The 14,966-nt window shown below is 42.5% G+C and overlaps 1 protein-coding gene across 1 annotated transcript in view; it reads right to left on the bottom strand.

The window, feature by feature from the left end:
- The window catches only part of BRAP (BRCA1 associated protein), a 37,802-nt gene that overhangs the window by 15,821 nt on the left and 7,015 nt on the right, over positions 1–14,966 (bottom strand). The window contains exons 5-9 of the mRNA XM_007464867.1: positions 10,685–10,798; positions 8,882–9,030; positions 4,342–4,417; positions 3,743–3,881; positions 3,261–3,370 (exon numbers count right to left, since the gene is read on the bottom strand). Of these exons, the coding sequence (XP_007464929.1) occupies positions 3,261–3,370; positions 3,743–3,881; positions 4,342–4,417; positions 8,882–9,030; positions 10,685–10,798 (588 nt within the window). The remainder of the gene's footprint in view (positions 1–3,260; positions 3,371–3,742; positions 3,882–4,341; positions 4,418–8,881; positions 9,031–10,684; positions 10,799–14,966) is intronic.

Genomic DNA, 14,966 nt, shown 5'->3' with positions numbered 1-14,966 from the left:
TATTCTGCTATTGATCCCATCTAGAGTATTTTTAATTTCATTTATTGTGTTGTTCATCGTTGTTTGTTTCATCTTTAGTTCTTCTAGGTCCTTGTTAAATGTTTCTTGCATTTTGTTTATTCTATTTCCAAGATTTTGGATCATCTTTACTATCATTACTCTGAATTCTTTTTCAGGTAGATTGCCTATTTCCTCTTCATTTGTTTGGTCTGGTGGGTTTTCACCTTGCTCCTTCATCTGCTGTGTATTTCTCTGTCTTCTCATTTTGCTTATCTTATTGTGTTTGGGGTCTCCTTTTTGCAGCCTGCAGGTTCGTAGTTCCCATTGTTTTTGGTGTCTGTCCCCAGTGGTTAAGGTTGGTTCAGTGGGTTATGTAGGCTTCTTGGTAGAGGGGACTATTGTCTGTGTTCTGGTGGATGAGGCTGGATCTTATCTTTCTGGTGGGCAGGTCCACGTCTGGTGGTGTGTTTTGGGGTGTCTGTGGACTTATGATTTTAGGCAGCCTCTCTGCTAATGGGTGGGGTTGTGTTCCTGTTTGCTAGTTGTTTTGCATAGGGTGTCCAGCACTGTAGCTTGCTGGTCGTTGAGTGAAGCCGGGTGCTGGTGTAGAGATGGAGATCTCTGGGAAATTTTTGCTGTTTGATATTATGTGGAGCTGGGAGGTCTCTTGTTGACCAGTGTCCTGAAGTTGGCTCTCCCACCTCAGAGGCACAGCACTGACCCCTGGCTGCAGCACCAAGAGCCTTTCATCCACACGGCTGGCACAAGGTGGCCATCCCCAGTTTCACATCAACATGATCTCAGGCACAAACCTCCTTGTTTTTCCATTTTGTCTTTAAGTTACTTGTTGAAACAACGGCCCGCCGTCCGCATGACTGTCGTGGCTTCGGCCGCCGGGGCCCCTCCAGAGCTGGCAGCCTCAGTGAGGCCGCCCTCCCCTCGGGCTCCGGGGCAGTTCCGTGATGGCAGAGGGAATAGACCCCAAGCTGCTGGGAGTTCCCTACATGGTTTTAAATCAAAGTGTAACTCAAATCAGCTCATCCATCTGCCCCCTCCAGGAAGCTGTCCCTGTCACTCCCAGCCCTGGGTTAATTGCCTCTCTCGGCTCCCACGACACTGTGCCTATCATTAACAGCACTTATGACATTAGCACTTAATCACCGGTTTGCCTGCCTCTCTCCTTGACTGGACTGAACTCTTTGAAAGCAAGGATTATATCTTCATTTTTGTACCCCCAGTGCCTGGCACATTCTGGATGTCAAGAAATGTTTGCTGCCTGCGTGCATGAATGAATGAACAGTGCTGTGTAACTACAGAGAAAGGATAGGATCCGGTAGGACTTCTGAGAGAAGGTGAGATTTGAGAGGACTCTTGACAGATAGACAGGAGGAGGAGACAGATTCCAGAGAACTAACAAGATGTGAGCTGCAGATGTTCAGAATTGCTTCAGACATGAAGTGAGACCAATGAGGCTGGGGTGTAGGGTATGGAGAGATGGGGCCTATGGAAGGCTCTGGGGTATGATATCAAGAAATAAGAGCCAAGGAGTGGCAAGATCACATCTGCATTCTGGAAAGACCATTCCAGGAGACTGGAAGAGATCTAATCATGTTTGCAGGCCAGAGAAGAGAATGAAAGAGCAACAGAAAGAAAGGACAATTGGAAGACTCTATGTGTGTGTCACTAGAATGTATGCTCCATGAGGGCAGGGTGTCTATTTAATGCTGAGCTCCCAGCAGCACATGGAAGAGTGGCTAACAGATGGCAGCCCTCAATAAGTATTCACCAGATGAACATACTTAATTTGGAAGAGTTACTAAAAACTTAACATTAAAAATTTAAATTTTGGGGGGGACTTCCCTGGTGGTCCAATGGTTAAGAGTCCGCCTCCCAATGCAGGGGACGCGGGTTCAATCCCTGGTCGGGGAACTAAGATCCCACATGCCGCGGGGCAACTAAGCCCACAAGTGCTGCAACTACTGAGCCCACGCACTCTGGAGCCCAAGCACCACAGCTGGAGAGAAGGCCTCCCACCGTGATGAAAGATCCTGCATGCCACAACTGAGACCTGATGCAGCCAAAAATAAAAATAAATAAAAAATATTTTTAAAAAAAAGATTTGAATTTTTTTCACATCAATACAATTTATTAATGGTAACATCAGCTCTATTTTAGGCCATCCCACTGACCTTAAGAGTCTAGAGATAAGCAAGTTTTCAAATGTCCACCTCCTCACAAGGTTAAGGTATTTGTTTTTAAAGTAATCATTTTGAAATTTATAAAATAGGACTCATGTTAAACTTCTCCTTCCTTAATATAAAATTTACACATCAATTTTATAGTAGATGGGGTTTACTGCTATGAGAAAAATAAGACTGTGGTAATTTTATTGCTTCCTCAATTATATGAAAACCCTAAAAATGGCTTTATCTATATAAGGGTCCAATTATAAAAGCCAGCCCAATATATGGGAAAAAGCTTCTCAGCATGGAAAGATGCTATTGGGGTTAACTTATCCTGACCAAGTTTGCTCAATTTCCAATTGCTACTGTGATGCCAACAGGAAGAATTTTTTTTTATAACTTTTTTTTTCAGGAATATATTTTATTTTATTTTTTATTTTTTGGCCACACCGTGCAGCATGTGCGATGTTAGTTCCCCGACGAGGGATCGAACCCGTGCCCCCTGCAGTTGAAGCATGGAGTCCTAACCACTGGACCACCAGGGAATCCCCCCCAACAGGAAGATTCTTAAACTTTTTTTTTTGCTGTACGTGGGCCTCTCACTGTTGTGGGCTGTCCCGTTGCGGAGCACAGGCTCCGGACGCGCAGGCTCAGCGACCATGGCTCACGGGCCCAGCCACTCCGCGGCATGTGGGATCTTCCCGGACCGGGGCATGAACCCGTGTCCCCTGCATCGGCAGGCGGACTCTCAACCACTGCGCCACCAGGGAAGCCCAGGAAGATTCTTAACTTCCACCTTTATCACAGCTATAGAGGACAACACTAATACTGAACTTGAGACAACCAGGAACATGACACTGAAGGTAATAAGGCTCAGTGAAACTTATTAGATTTTCAAAGAAGAAAATCAGATGGAATAAAAATATTTTTATAATCCTTCAGAGCAATACAGATCTTTAAAACAAAAGCTAACATGCAGGGCATATGGCAAAATTAAAAGCCCAAACAACCTTTCAAGTTAGAGTAGTAAAAAGCAGTAGACATAGGTATTCAGTAATTATTAATAAAATATCTTACCTCTAACTGTAAGGCATCTATTTTCTCTTCCTGGCAAGTATCACCCTCACATTCATACTGTACTATCTTTCCATCTGTTTTACTGGCGACCAGTCGATGGACATAATTATCTAAAGAAAAGAATGAGTCAACCAAGGCATGTTTCTTCAGAATGAAAAGGGTCTCCATAAGCCTTTAACTTTGACAAAATTATGTTTTTACAGATCCAAATTAAATGCCTTGCAATATTTCTTTAAAAGTGGGTTAAATCATTTGAATTAAAAAAAAAAAAAGAGTGAGAAGGCAGAGTGTAAGTATTAACTCTCTTTATCCTCTGCAATGCAGGCCATTCACAGGAAATAGTGCCCTATGGGGCACCATGAGAATTGGAGTTTGCCACAGCTGTCAGGAAGACTTCAAGCTGTGAGAGCAAGGGGAGAGGTTCTGACGGAGATGTTTTCAGAAAGAATGAATCCAAATTAGAAAATGGGAGTGGTGTTCACCTCCAGCATAGTCCCAGACTCGATGGTTGGTGAGCTGCATGGCATATGTGTGCTGGGTCTCCTCGAAGTGCTTATAGGCATGTCGACTCACATACCGTCCACATCCTATGTGGCCACATATTAAACAAATCCACAGGTTCTGCCGAGAAGGAGGTAAGATCTTAATTAGTTACATAAAAACACATGACCTGGTCCACTGGGGTGGAAAGGGGAGAGCCTGACACCGGATGAGGTTTAGAGTTGTTTCTACAGGAGTTCTGAATAAATATGTTTAAAACCCAACAAGCAAGGATGCTTTTAGGGGTCAATTCGTTTTTCGCTCTGGATTCTATGGAACTCTATGTAAATAGCAAGAAAAAATAATCACAATTATCAACAAAAGTCTAGGTGTTTTCAAAGGCCAAAGAATGAAACCATAAAGTATTTTGTGTAGGAGTAAAATAGTTTGTGTATTTTTATTTTTTGCCTGACCCTGGACAAAAAGAAAAAAAAACTCAGTCTCAAAAAGAATTGAAAAGAATTTACGCCACACTGGGCAGAAGAAAACCCCAGACGATTAAAGCCGCGTGCGTTACTCTTCCCCACCACTTGTTACTTACTTCCTGAACGCCACACTCGAAACACTTATTTTCTTCTACTGGCTCTGGTGTTTGACAATATCGGCAAACAGGGCACCTATAAAGGACATCAAAAAAAAAAAAATACAGATTAAATATAAAAGACAGCTGTCACAGAACCCAAAAGTCAAAAATGCAATTGTATATCCTCCCTCTCTTATATAATAGTTTTAAGTTTATTGTAATTAAGGACATCATTCAAAAGACAAATGCTTTCAAGCTATTCACAAACGAAATGAAAAAAAAAACACAAAATCTTTTTTAAATTAATTAATTAATTTATTTTTGGCTGCATTGGGTCTTCGTTGCTGCATGAGGGCTTTCTCTAGTTGCTACAAGTGGGGGCTATTCTTTTTGTTTGTTTGTTTATTTTTTTGCGGTACGTGGGCCTCTCACTGCTGTGGCCTCTCCTGTTGCGGAGCATAGGCTCCAGACGCACAGGCTCAGCGGCCATGGCTCACGGGCCCAGCCGCTCCGCGGCATGTGGGATATTCCCAGACTGGGACATGAACCTGTGTCCCCTGCATCGGCAGGCAGACTCTCAACCACTGCGCCACCAGGGAAGCCCGGGGGCTACTCTTTGTTGCAGTGCACGGGCTTCTCACTGCAGTGGCTTCTCTTGTTGTGGAGCATGGGCTCTAGGCACGCGGGCTTCAGTAGTTGTGGCACGTGGGCTCAGCAGTTATGGCTCACAGGCTTAGTTGCTCCGCGGCATGTGGGATCTTCCCAGACCAGGGCTCGAACTCATGTCCCCTGCATTGGCAGGTGTATTCTTAACCACTGCACCACCAGGGAAGTCCCACAAAATCTCAATAAAGCTGAGGATAAGGGAAAAATCTTGATCTGCTTCATATCTTTCTCCACTCTTCTGTCTAAAGCTTAGGTAATCAAAGAACTAAATATTTATAGGTTAGAATTAGAGACTTGAGATGAGTTGTTAATTTTGTTTCATGTCTGGCTACCCACAATGTATTTTTACATCAATCTACCTTATCCCCAGTTCTCAAAGTTTTAAATCATCCAAAATGTACCCTGTCCTCTCAAGGTTGCTCCTAAGAGTTGAAACTAAATTCTGTAGTAAACTTCACTAAAAAAAAAAAGTTAATGTCCTTCATGAAACACATACAACGTTTTATCATACAATGAATTTCATCTGGAAAAAGATACCAGTGCTCGGTGAGCACTAAAGTTTCAATTTACAAAAAGCCAATAAAAATGGCACAGAAGCCAAACTCATAGATACACAGAGCAGAAAGGTGGCTACCAGGGGCTGGTAAAAGGGGGAAACAGGGAGATGTTGGTTGAGAGGTACAAACTTTCAGTTATGCAAGATGAGTAAGTTCTAGAGAACTGGTACACATCAATGTTGAGTATAATTGACAATACTGTACTATGTTCTTGAAATTTACTAAGAGGGTGGAGCTTCGTTGTTCTCACGACAAAAAAAAAAGTAAAAACAAAAAGGGAAAACAGTAAAGGTGTGAAGTGATGGATATGCTGACTTGCTTGGCTGTGGTGAGCATTTTACAGTGTCGATGTATATCGGGTCATCTAGTTGTACACCTTAAATATATACAATTTTTAATTGTCAATTATACTTCAATAAAAATGAAAAAAAATTGAAAAAATCCATTAACCCTTATACTCAAGACAAAGTAATGCTAAGTACCAGTCACGAATATTTGTGTCCAATGGGCAAAAATGATAGAAAGTAGGTGATAATTGAGGCTAAGTGAACTGGCACCAAGAAGAATGCTCAAGATATAACTAGTATCAGTTTGTTACCCTACTGAATAGATAAAACCAAGAAATGGAAATAAGCAGGAAGAACACTAAGTTCTTATCACAGATAAGGACTATGTCTCCCAAGAGAAAGCTAAAGGATTTAGTCTGTCTCTTTCTTTAGTACCAAAAGAGAAGACAGGACAAACTTGAAGAAGTAACAAAAGTGGCAGCTAGGGACTTCCCAGGTGGCCCAGTGGATAAGAATCCACTTGCCAATGCAGGGCACACGGGTTCGAGCCCTGGCCGGGGAAGATCCCACATGCCGCAGAGCAACTAAGCCCGTGTACCACAACTACTGAGCCTGTGCTCTAGAGCCCACAAGCCACAACTACTGAAGCCCGTGTGCCACAACTACTGAAGCCCACTTGCCTAGAGCCCGTGCTCCGCAACAAGAGAAGCCACTGCAATGAGAAGCCCACGCACCACAACAAAGAGTAGCCCCCACTCGCCACAACTAGAGAAAGCCCGCGCACAGCAACCAAGACCCAATGTGGCCAAAAATAAATAATAAATAAATTTATTTAAAAAAAGAAGTGGCAGCTAGGCCGCCACAAGCAGTCTTGTCAAACGTAGGAACTAGCTCTGTGTCATCACTTCAGTCTTTGTGGCAGCTGTGGTAGTGGTGGGATAAGAAAACAGCAAACGAATTCTGAAATCTAATTTTCTACACTGTGCCAAAATGATCTTTCCGAAATGTATGATCCTGAGAATAAAAAGGAAAAAGGGGGGAAAGTTATAAAAAAAAAACTTATCTGTACTATACAATTAGCCCTCTATGATATACCATCTCATCTGTCTATTAAGAAATAACAGTTCATTCAATTCTTCCTGCCTTCCCTTCAAAAATAATTTTGAGTTGTAATCTTATTTTCCTGAGGAGATATTTGGGGAAATCCTCTCAGAATGTCCTTCCCTGACAAAAAACCACCCTTCGTGACCTGGTACCAATACCGCCTTCTGTAAGCAACCCTTCCAGACCACCCCAGCGGGGCAGCTGGCTCTCTCTCATCTCTACCTCGAATTGTATGCATACATGTATGTGTGACTCTCCCTTAGCAGATCAATGTTCCTGAGGAGGGTCTGTGTTTGTTTCTCTCCCCCTCGGCACATAGCACTGTACTTGCACATAGAGAGGCTCAAAACCCACTTGCTGAAGGCACTGTATGGTTTTGAGGGCAGCTGCCCGGTAGGTTGAATTCTGGACCCAGTTCTGGCATTTGTTCTCTGTCATGACACTTTGAGCATGCTAATTTTCACCTCTGGGCCTCTGTCTCCTCTTCTATAAAATGAGGAGGTTGGACAAGATGGTCCCTGAGGAAACTTCCAACTTGAAAATGCTATGGTTTTACAAAAATTAACTTGTACGGAAAGTAAAATTGGAGTGGCAGGAAACAAAGAAGCATCCAGAACTTAAACGGTGTAGCAGATGGACACAAGATACAGACAGACACTTTGTGGAACACAAACATCTCAGCGTGGCTTTATTCAAGGCAAATTTAAACCTGGACAATTCTCTGAAGAATCCTCAAATGATACCTCAGAATTGACGAAGGACTCCACAGAACTGGGGCAAGATTCTTCTCCAGGTAAACAAGCCACGGAAAAGCCAGGGTCTATTTATTTGCTCAAAGATATTTACTGAGCTCCTCCTACGCACCACGTCTCCTGCTAAGTGTGAGCAGCATAGCAGAGAACAGCCAGACAGGGTCCCTGCTCTGTAAAGCTGACCACGTTGGGGCAGAGAACAGAGACTCCTGTGGACTTTCGCCCCTCCTTATTCCTGGGCTTTGGAACGTGATTTCCCCCTTCCCATGCACACCCCCTCCCCTACACTGCCTTCTCGCCAGTTCCACTGTTCAGCTGGCTAACTCCTGTTCATCCTCCCTGAGAGGCTGCCTCTCAAGACAGCCCTGGCTGTGTCAGGGCCCTATTCTCGAGTCACAATGCTGCAACACTGCTCCTTTGTAACACTTGCAATGGCTGTAATTTCACATTTATTTGTGTGATTATTTGATTCTGCACCTTCCTCTCTGTACTGGGAAACCCACAAGGTCTGAAGGCCACAAGGCCTTTCTAGCTAAGACCCACAATGCAGTTTGCAAAAGGAGCAGCAACCTCTGACTGAAAAAAAAAAAAGGTACAGGTTACACCTCAGTTCTTTGTCTGCACAATGCCACCCTACAAATAGGGCCTCTATTGCACTGGGAAACAGGAGAACATAGGTGTGTGTGTGCCTCATACTTAGTGACTACTGTTACTACTGGCCACCAAGCCACCAACAACATGATAAATCCAAAATGTCAGATTGCTGTAGCCCAGCACCCTTTGATAAGAAAGCCAAAGTAAAGAGTAGACATAAAGTGCAGGTGATAAACAAGATTTTAGACCAGGATGTCATTTTAGCACGAGAGCCTCAAAGCTAAACTTCCCCCCACCCCCTCATTTTCTGGCTCTTCGAAGGAAAGAACAATTCATGCTGCTTTGGGACATTCCGTAAGCATTCAGAACTGGCACACTAAAAGGGACTTGGTCTAGGAATGCTGATCCTCACGTGAACTGAGGAAAGCGAAGAAGAAACACGGAAGGCCCTTCTATGTGACCTCTTCACCATCGTGGTACCCGGGTTTATAAAGTCAAAAACTTGGAGTGATTCATTTTGGGGGGGCGGCTGTTCTTAATTCTGGAAAAGGGTAATAATGAGCTTTGACAGGGTAGGGGGGTAACCTCCTGCACTCACGTCGTGTCATCCCAGCGCTGCAGACACTGGCTGTGGAAGCTGTGGTTACATAAGGTGGTGAGAATGCCGTTCACGGACTCGTCCATGCGCTCCAGACACACTGTGCACTTGGGGAGCTCCGTTAGGTCCATCACAGGGAGGCTGGCCCCCTACAGGGAAACACCTCGAATAAGCCTCACTTGTCATCCACGGGTTCTAATTTTTTTTTTTTCTTCCAAAGCAACAGTTTTCCTGTTACTTTTTGACTCCTCGCAGGATGTTCTCAGTATTATTGCTTTGTGAAAATAAATTGGTAAGATTTTCATCCATGCAACAAATATTAATTAAGCACCTACTACAGTCCCAGCACTGTGCTAGGCACTATGGATACAGTGGTGAACAAAGCCGACAAGGATGCCTGCCCTCACAGAGCTGACATTCTAGGAAGGGAGACTGCTGCCAGAATCTTCTGTTACCAGACTCCTTGCTCTAACTCTGAATGGCCATGACTATACCAGAACACAAAGGAATAAAAGCAGGAGAACAGGAGTGTATCTGAATGATTTTTCCACAAAGTAAATTAAAACTTGACACTTTCCACTAAGTGATAACAGTATCAACAACAGTGATTTTATTTATTTATTCATTTAGCACATACTTATTAATTCCCTGCTATGTGTGCCAGACACTGTTCTAGGTGTGGGGCAATGGTGAGCAAAAACAGATTCAGTAAGTCCCAGAAAACAAAGTCTGTCCCTGTCCTCACACAGCTTAGACTCTAGTAGAGAGACATACAAAATTCAAAATTTTAAAAAGTATAATTACCTATGGTTATAAATACTATGAAAGAACACGGTGTGAAATAGGGGGCATAACAATCTAGGTGGTCAAGAAAGGCACCTCTAACATAGCGGTGTCTGACCCAAGCCCTGCCAACTGTGGGACTATTGAGGCAAAGGTAAGGCGTACAAATGAGGACACACTGAGAAAAGTTACATTAATCTACGGTCCCTGAAGAGAAGATATTTACAGGAAATCTCTCAAGAAGCTGTGTTCATTTAGAGAAAGGAATTTCTAAAACTGAGGCCTTGCCCAGCAACTGGCAAAAGGGAAGACTGATTTTATTCTTTGCCAGTTTTTATTTTACCTAATCTAATTTCAGAACAATCTAATCAGAACTTATTCCTAACAAGCTGAATTCAAGGTAAAAAGACCTTTAGGGCTACTTTAAAGAAAGAAAGGAAATATTAAAAGCATAACCTAGCTAGATCTACTACTTTGTAAAATGATTCAAACAGCATGTATTATAGGAAAGCTTCCCATGGAGGGTGGGAGATCAGGGGAATCATAAATTGCTATCAAAACAGAATCAAAACTCAGGACGAGGATTAAGGGTTAATATTTCAAACAAAAACATTTCTTTTAGGCTCTAGGCAACGTTTCATCCATCTGGAATAGATACATACTCATTTTCAACACACAGATAATATCCTTTTGAAAAAAAATACTTTGGACAATTTTTTAAACTTGAGATAAAATTCACATATATAAAATTTGCCATTTTAAAGTGGTTTTTAGTATATTCACAAGGCTGTGCACCCATCACACCACCACCTAATTCTAGAACATTTCTATCACCCCCAAAAGAAACCTTGTTCTTGTTAGCAGTCACTCCTCAATTCTCTCTCCCCCAGCCTCTGGCAATCAATCTATTTTCTGTCTCTATGGACTGGCCTATTCTGGACATTTCCGCAGATATCTTAACTTTCAACTTTATACCATTCTGATATGTTTATATCAAATATAAGAATTATTCACACTTACATCTTCAGATTTCAGTACTTCAGCCCTCTCCACATAGACCAGCTGGCAAACATCATCTTCTATTGAGTTGAACTGGCGGCCATTGCATGCCATGTAAAAACTATCTGCATCGGCCTAGGTGAACCAGTGGGGAAAAGGAAAAAGTTAAGAGAGAGATCCTGAAAACGTGCTTTCTATTCAAGATGCATGGCTTCAATTATTCTGTTCTTCAGCTTTTAAAAGTTATACTTAGGAGAGAAAGCAACTGCCAAAAGTAACATCTATGGCAGCAGGTTCACAGGCTAACTGAACCCTGCAGGTCAATATCCTACATCTCTACAATTTTTCCTGATACGTGATAGTCTTACTGGAACTAGCAGAAGCTACTGAAGTGCAATAAACTGACAGCTGCAATTTTAATACATATTCAACCAACAATGGTCAACGTTTCCCGTGATATCATTTTTTTTCTTCTTTTTTTTTTTTGCCTCTAGTCAGCACTTTCACAGCCACTGAAGTCAAGCCTATTTGGAACCAAATCATAAGCAATGATTGTTACAGAAGAGCTTTTTTTTTTTCCCCAGCCACACCACATGGCCTGCGGGATCTTAGTTCCCCACACAGGGATTGAACCCAGGCCCCTGGCAGTGAAAGCGCTGAAACCACTGGACTGCCAGGGAATTCCCTACAGAAGAGCTTTTTAAAACAAATGTCAGCATCTATGTGAGAAAAAATAGAGGACCAGTGGAACTGGTATGGAGTGAAAAGCCAATTCCTTCTTTTCAATAAACCCAATGATAATAATAATAATAGTAATACATGATAGATAAGAATCCTATCAGGAGGTTTTAAGCAACTAGTGTGTAACACCAAAAGCAAAACTTCTGGCCAAGGTCAAGAGGTCCAAGATGAACCAGACTTTAAAATACTAACAACTTGTTTCCTTGGACTGGAAGACAGATAAAATCAGGGGAAACAGTCCCCTGTAGGCAAAGCTGCAAAGGCACATGTGCATTTGTGAATATGGACACAAGTAAATCAAATCTTCCAGTCTAGCCTTAGTAGAAAGTAACAAAGAGACAATTCCAGCTTTTAAAACTCATTAATTTTTAGAGGCAGCTGAGAGGCCAAGGCTTATCTGGGTTTCACTCTCACACAGGCATTAGCCCAAAGATAGGAAGTTGTGTGCTTTGGCCTCACCAGTGTAGACAAGCTGCCTGAAGAGAGGAAGGGTGTTCTGCAAAAGGAAATGCCGCACTATCAACCTCAAGGACGAGATTCAAGCTGTACCAGGCAAAACCTGGCCGTCTACCCTCATAGGGTCTGAACCTTACAGCCACTTTTAAGCTTTTCAGCAGCTTTTCACTGCACTCTGATGATGTAATTCAAGTGTGGATTCTTAATTACCTATGCTTTCTTAATCTGACCAAGTAAGCTAAGCCACTAAGGAAAGATGACCAATTCTGAACACAGATTTTGCAGGGACTTTTTTGGGGGTGGGGTGGGGAGGCTTTCCTTCAGGAAACAACCTGTGTATTTGAACTTCAAAATGTTAAAAGCCAGTTCTTGGACAATAAATCTCTTTTAATGCTAAGAAGTAGCAGCCCCAAATGGCTTCTCCCATTTTTCAAGAGCAGTAGATATGTCTTGAAAGGCTTTTGGATGAGTAAGCAGCACAGTGAGCAACTGGACTCACGCACCGAGGGAAATGAGGGCCACGGCTGGCTCTTCAGGGCCTCTGGCACCACCAGGAACTGCTGCAGATGTGGCTGCTGAGAACAGCAGACCTAGCCAAAGACCTCCAGCTCTGTAGATGCTCCTTAAGTGCCCAAGCCTCCTCAGAGGAAGGGACAAGGTTTGTGATACTGGGGATGTGACAAAATCTACTCAACATGAGATAAATTATTTCTTTCTTGGGGGAATTATCTATACCAAAGAAGTATACTTTTTGAACACATTGTTATCTTCTTTAAAATCTTGGTATTGGAAATGTCGCTTCACTGGCTGGAATATTTACTGAGTACCAAGCACATGCTGGGCACTGTGCTATGCAAAGGACAAGAGCAGGGAACAAAATCCATGTGGTTCCTGCTTCAACTCAGCACTGAAATGCAAAAAGCCTGAAGCTAACTGCCAAAAAAAAAAAAAAAACACAGAAGAAACAACTCTTGTTTAAAATGCCTGCCTGCACTGTATAGCGCCCCAAATTTATTTATTTATTTATTTATAAATTTATTTATTTATTTTTGGCTGTGTTGGGACTTTGTTGCCGAGCACAGGCTTTCTCTAATTGTGGCGAGCGGGGGCTGCTCTTCGTTGCGGTGCACGGGCTTCTCATTGCGGTGGCTTCTTTTGTTGCGGAGCATAGGCTCTAGGTGTGTGGGCTTCAGCAGCTGTGGTGCCGGGCTTAGTTGCTCCACGGCATGTGGGATCTTCCCGGACCAGGGTTTGAACCCGTGTCCCCTGCACTGGCAGGCAGATTCTTAACCACCGCAACAGCAGGGAAGCCCTAGAGCCCCAAATTTCAAGAAACCCAGCTTTTGGTTTTTTTCTAGTCCTTTGATTTTACTGTTCTTTTCTCACCATAAACTCAGAAAAAGAAAAACCTATTATGATCAAGGTTCCTTTACTGTCACAGGGATCACAGTTTTACTTCTGAGAACACATTTTTACTTTTCACAAGAGCTATCTCCTGGGCTGGCCCAAGCATATTAAGTGAAAATGGTCAACATACTCCATTGAGAGGTTATCTGTCCTTTTTTGTCCCAAGGAACTACAAAACTGAATCCCCTTCTATTTCCCTGTATCCTGAATTACAAATTCCTTACCCAAAGACTAAATTTCCTAAGGGGCACAGTACAACTCTGTAGGCACATCTAACACCTCCAGCATAAAGAAAGATGAGGCCAACAGAAATTCAAGAAATGATAAAAGACATAGAGAAGGCCTATTAGTTCTTAATAAAATTCTATGATGAGAAAAAGAAAGGAGTAAGAATATAGTTACCTGCCCAGGCCATGGAGTCAGGCTGCCTGTGTTTGAATCAACTTGGACACTTACTAGCTATGTAGCCTTGGGCAAGTGTCTCACCCATGTCTGTTTCCTCAATTATAAAATATGAAAATAATGACACCTACCTTATGGCATAACTGAAAGGACTCGAGGAGCTAATGCATGAAAAGCACTTAGCACAGGCTTGACATCTAGTAAGTTACTCAAGAGTTGGTGATATTGAGTCTATTCTCATTAGGGCCCAATATTAATTTAACAACTTCAAGTCTTATACCAGGAGGGTAATTTTAGGCCTTAGAAAATCCCTGATAGGATGGGCCTTAGACCCTAAGATCTAACATTACAGATAAACAATACAACTCACGATACCAAGGTCAAGGGTTCTATCCTCACAGAGCACTCAGAAAGCTGTATCAGTCTCAGAAAACATGTGTCAACTTAAGCAACCTGCACTTGGTCCAAAGACAGAGGTGGAGAGACAATGCAGAAGTACAAAGAAAATCCATTAACAGTAGCAGAAAATTTCAACAGCACTAACTGCAGACTGTGAAGGGCAGCATGTGCTACAAGGAAGTTTGTGGGTTTATTAGACTGTGCTGTGGGCTAAATACACTTCAGACTAAATAAAAAGTCTAATATGTTCTTAAACATTTTTCCCCAGTCTCTTTCTGTGACTTTCCCTGTGTTACTTATCACCCTTGCTTGTTCGATAGAAGCTGTAAGTAAAATACTGCCATTACACAATTTTTTTGGCAAACAGTGAATATCTTCCCTTCCCCACACTTTCATCCCACTCCTGCTGGAAGAGGACTACACCCTAGGGATTAAAAGTGAGGGCTCAAATCCCAGCTCAGTCACTTATTTCTAGCTGTATAACCCTGGCCAAATCACTAACCTCTCTCCGTAGTCAGTTTCCTCACTTGTAAAACTAGGATAACAACAGTAGGGCTGTAGTGAGGATTACATCAGCTAATGCACATCAAGCACTTAGCAGAGTGAATGGTACAGAATAAGCAGCCAATAAAGGTTGCATGTTATCATCAATACCCTTATTATTAGATTCAAAAAGATTTAAAATACCACTTGCCCACTATTTGGAAAGTTCTTCAGCAACCTTGGAAGGTCTTCTGACAGTCAGTGAAAGCAGCTGTGAGGTGTTTTTCGGTTCTCAATGTCAACTTGTGAACTCTAAGCTTGCAGAACCGTTGAAACACGTTTTAAATGTCTCTCTCAAATGTGTGGTGCTTTGTAAAGGTTAAAGATAACAACTGTGTACCCTCTGTACACGGAA

Source organism: Lipotes vexillifer, unplaced genomic scaffold (genome assembly GCF_000442215.2).
Source record: "Lipotes vexillifer unplaced genomic scaffold, Lipotes_vexillifer_v1.1 scaffold2030, whole genome shotgun sequence".
In the NCBI taxonomy this organism is placed as follows: Eukaryota; Metazoa; Chordata; class Mammalia; order Artiodactyla; family Lipotidae; genus Lipotes; species Lipotes vexillifer.
This window is presented reverse-complemented; position numbering and strand designations above follow the sequence as displayed.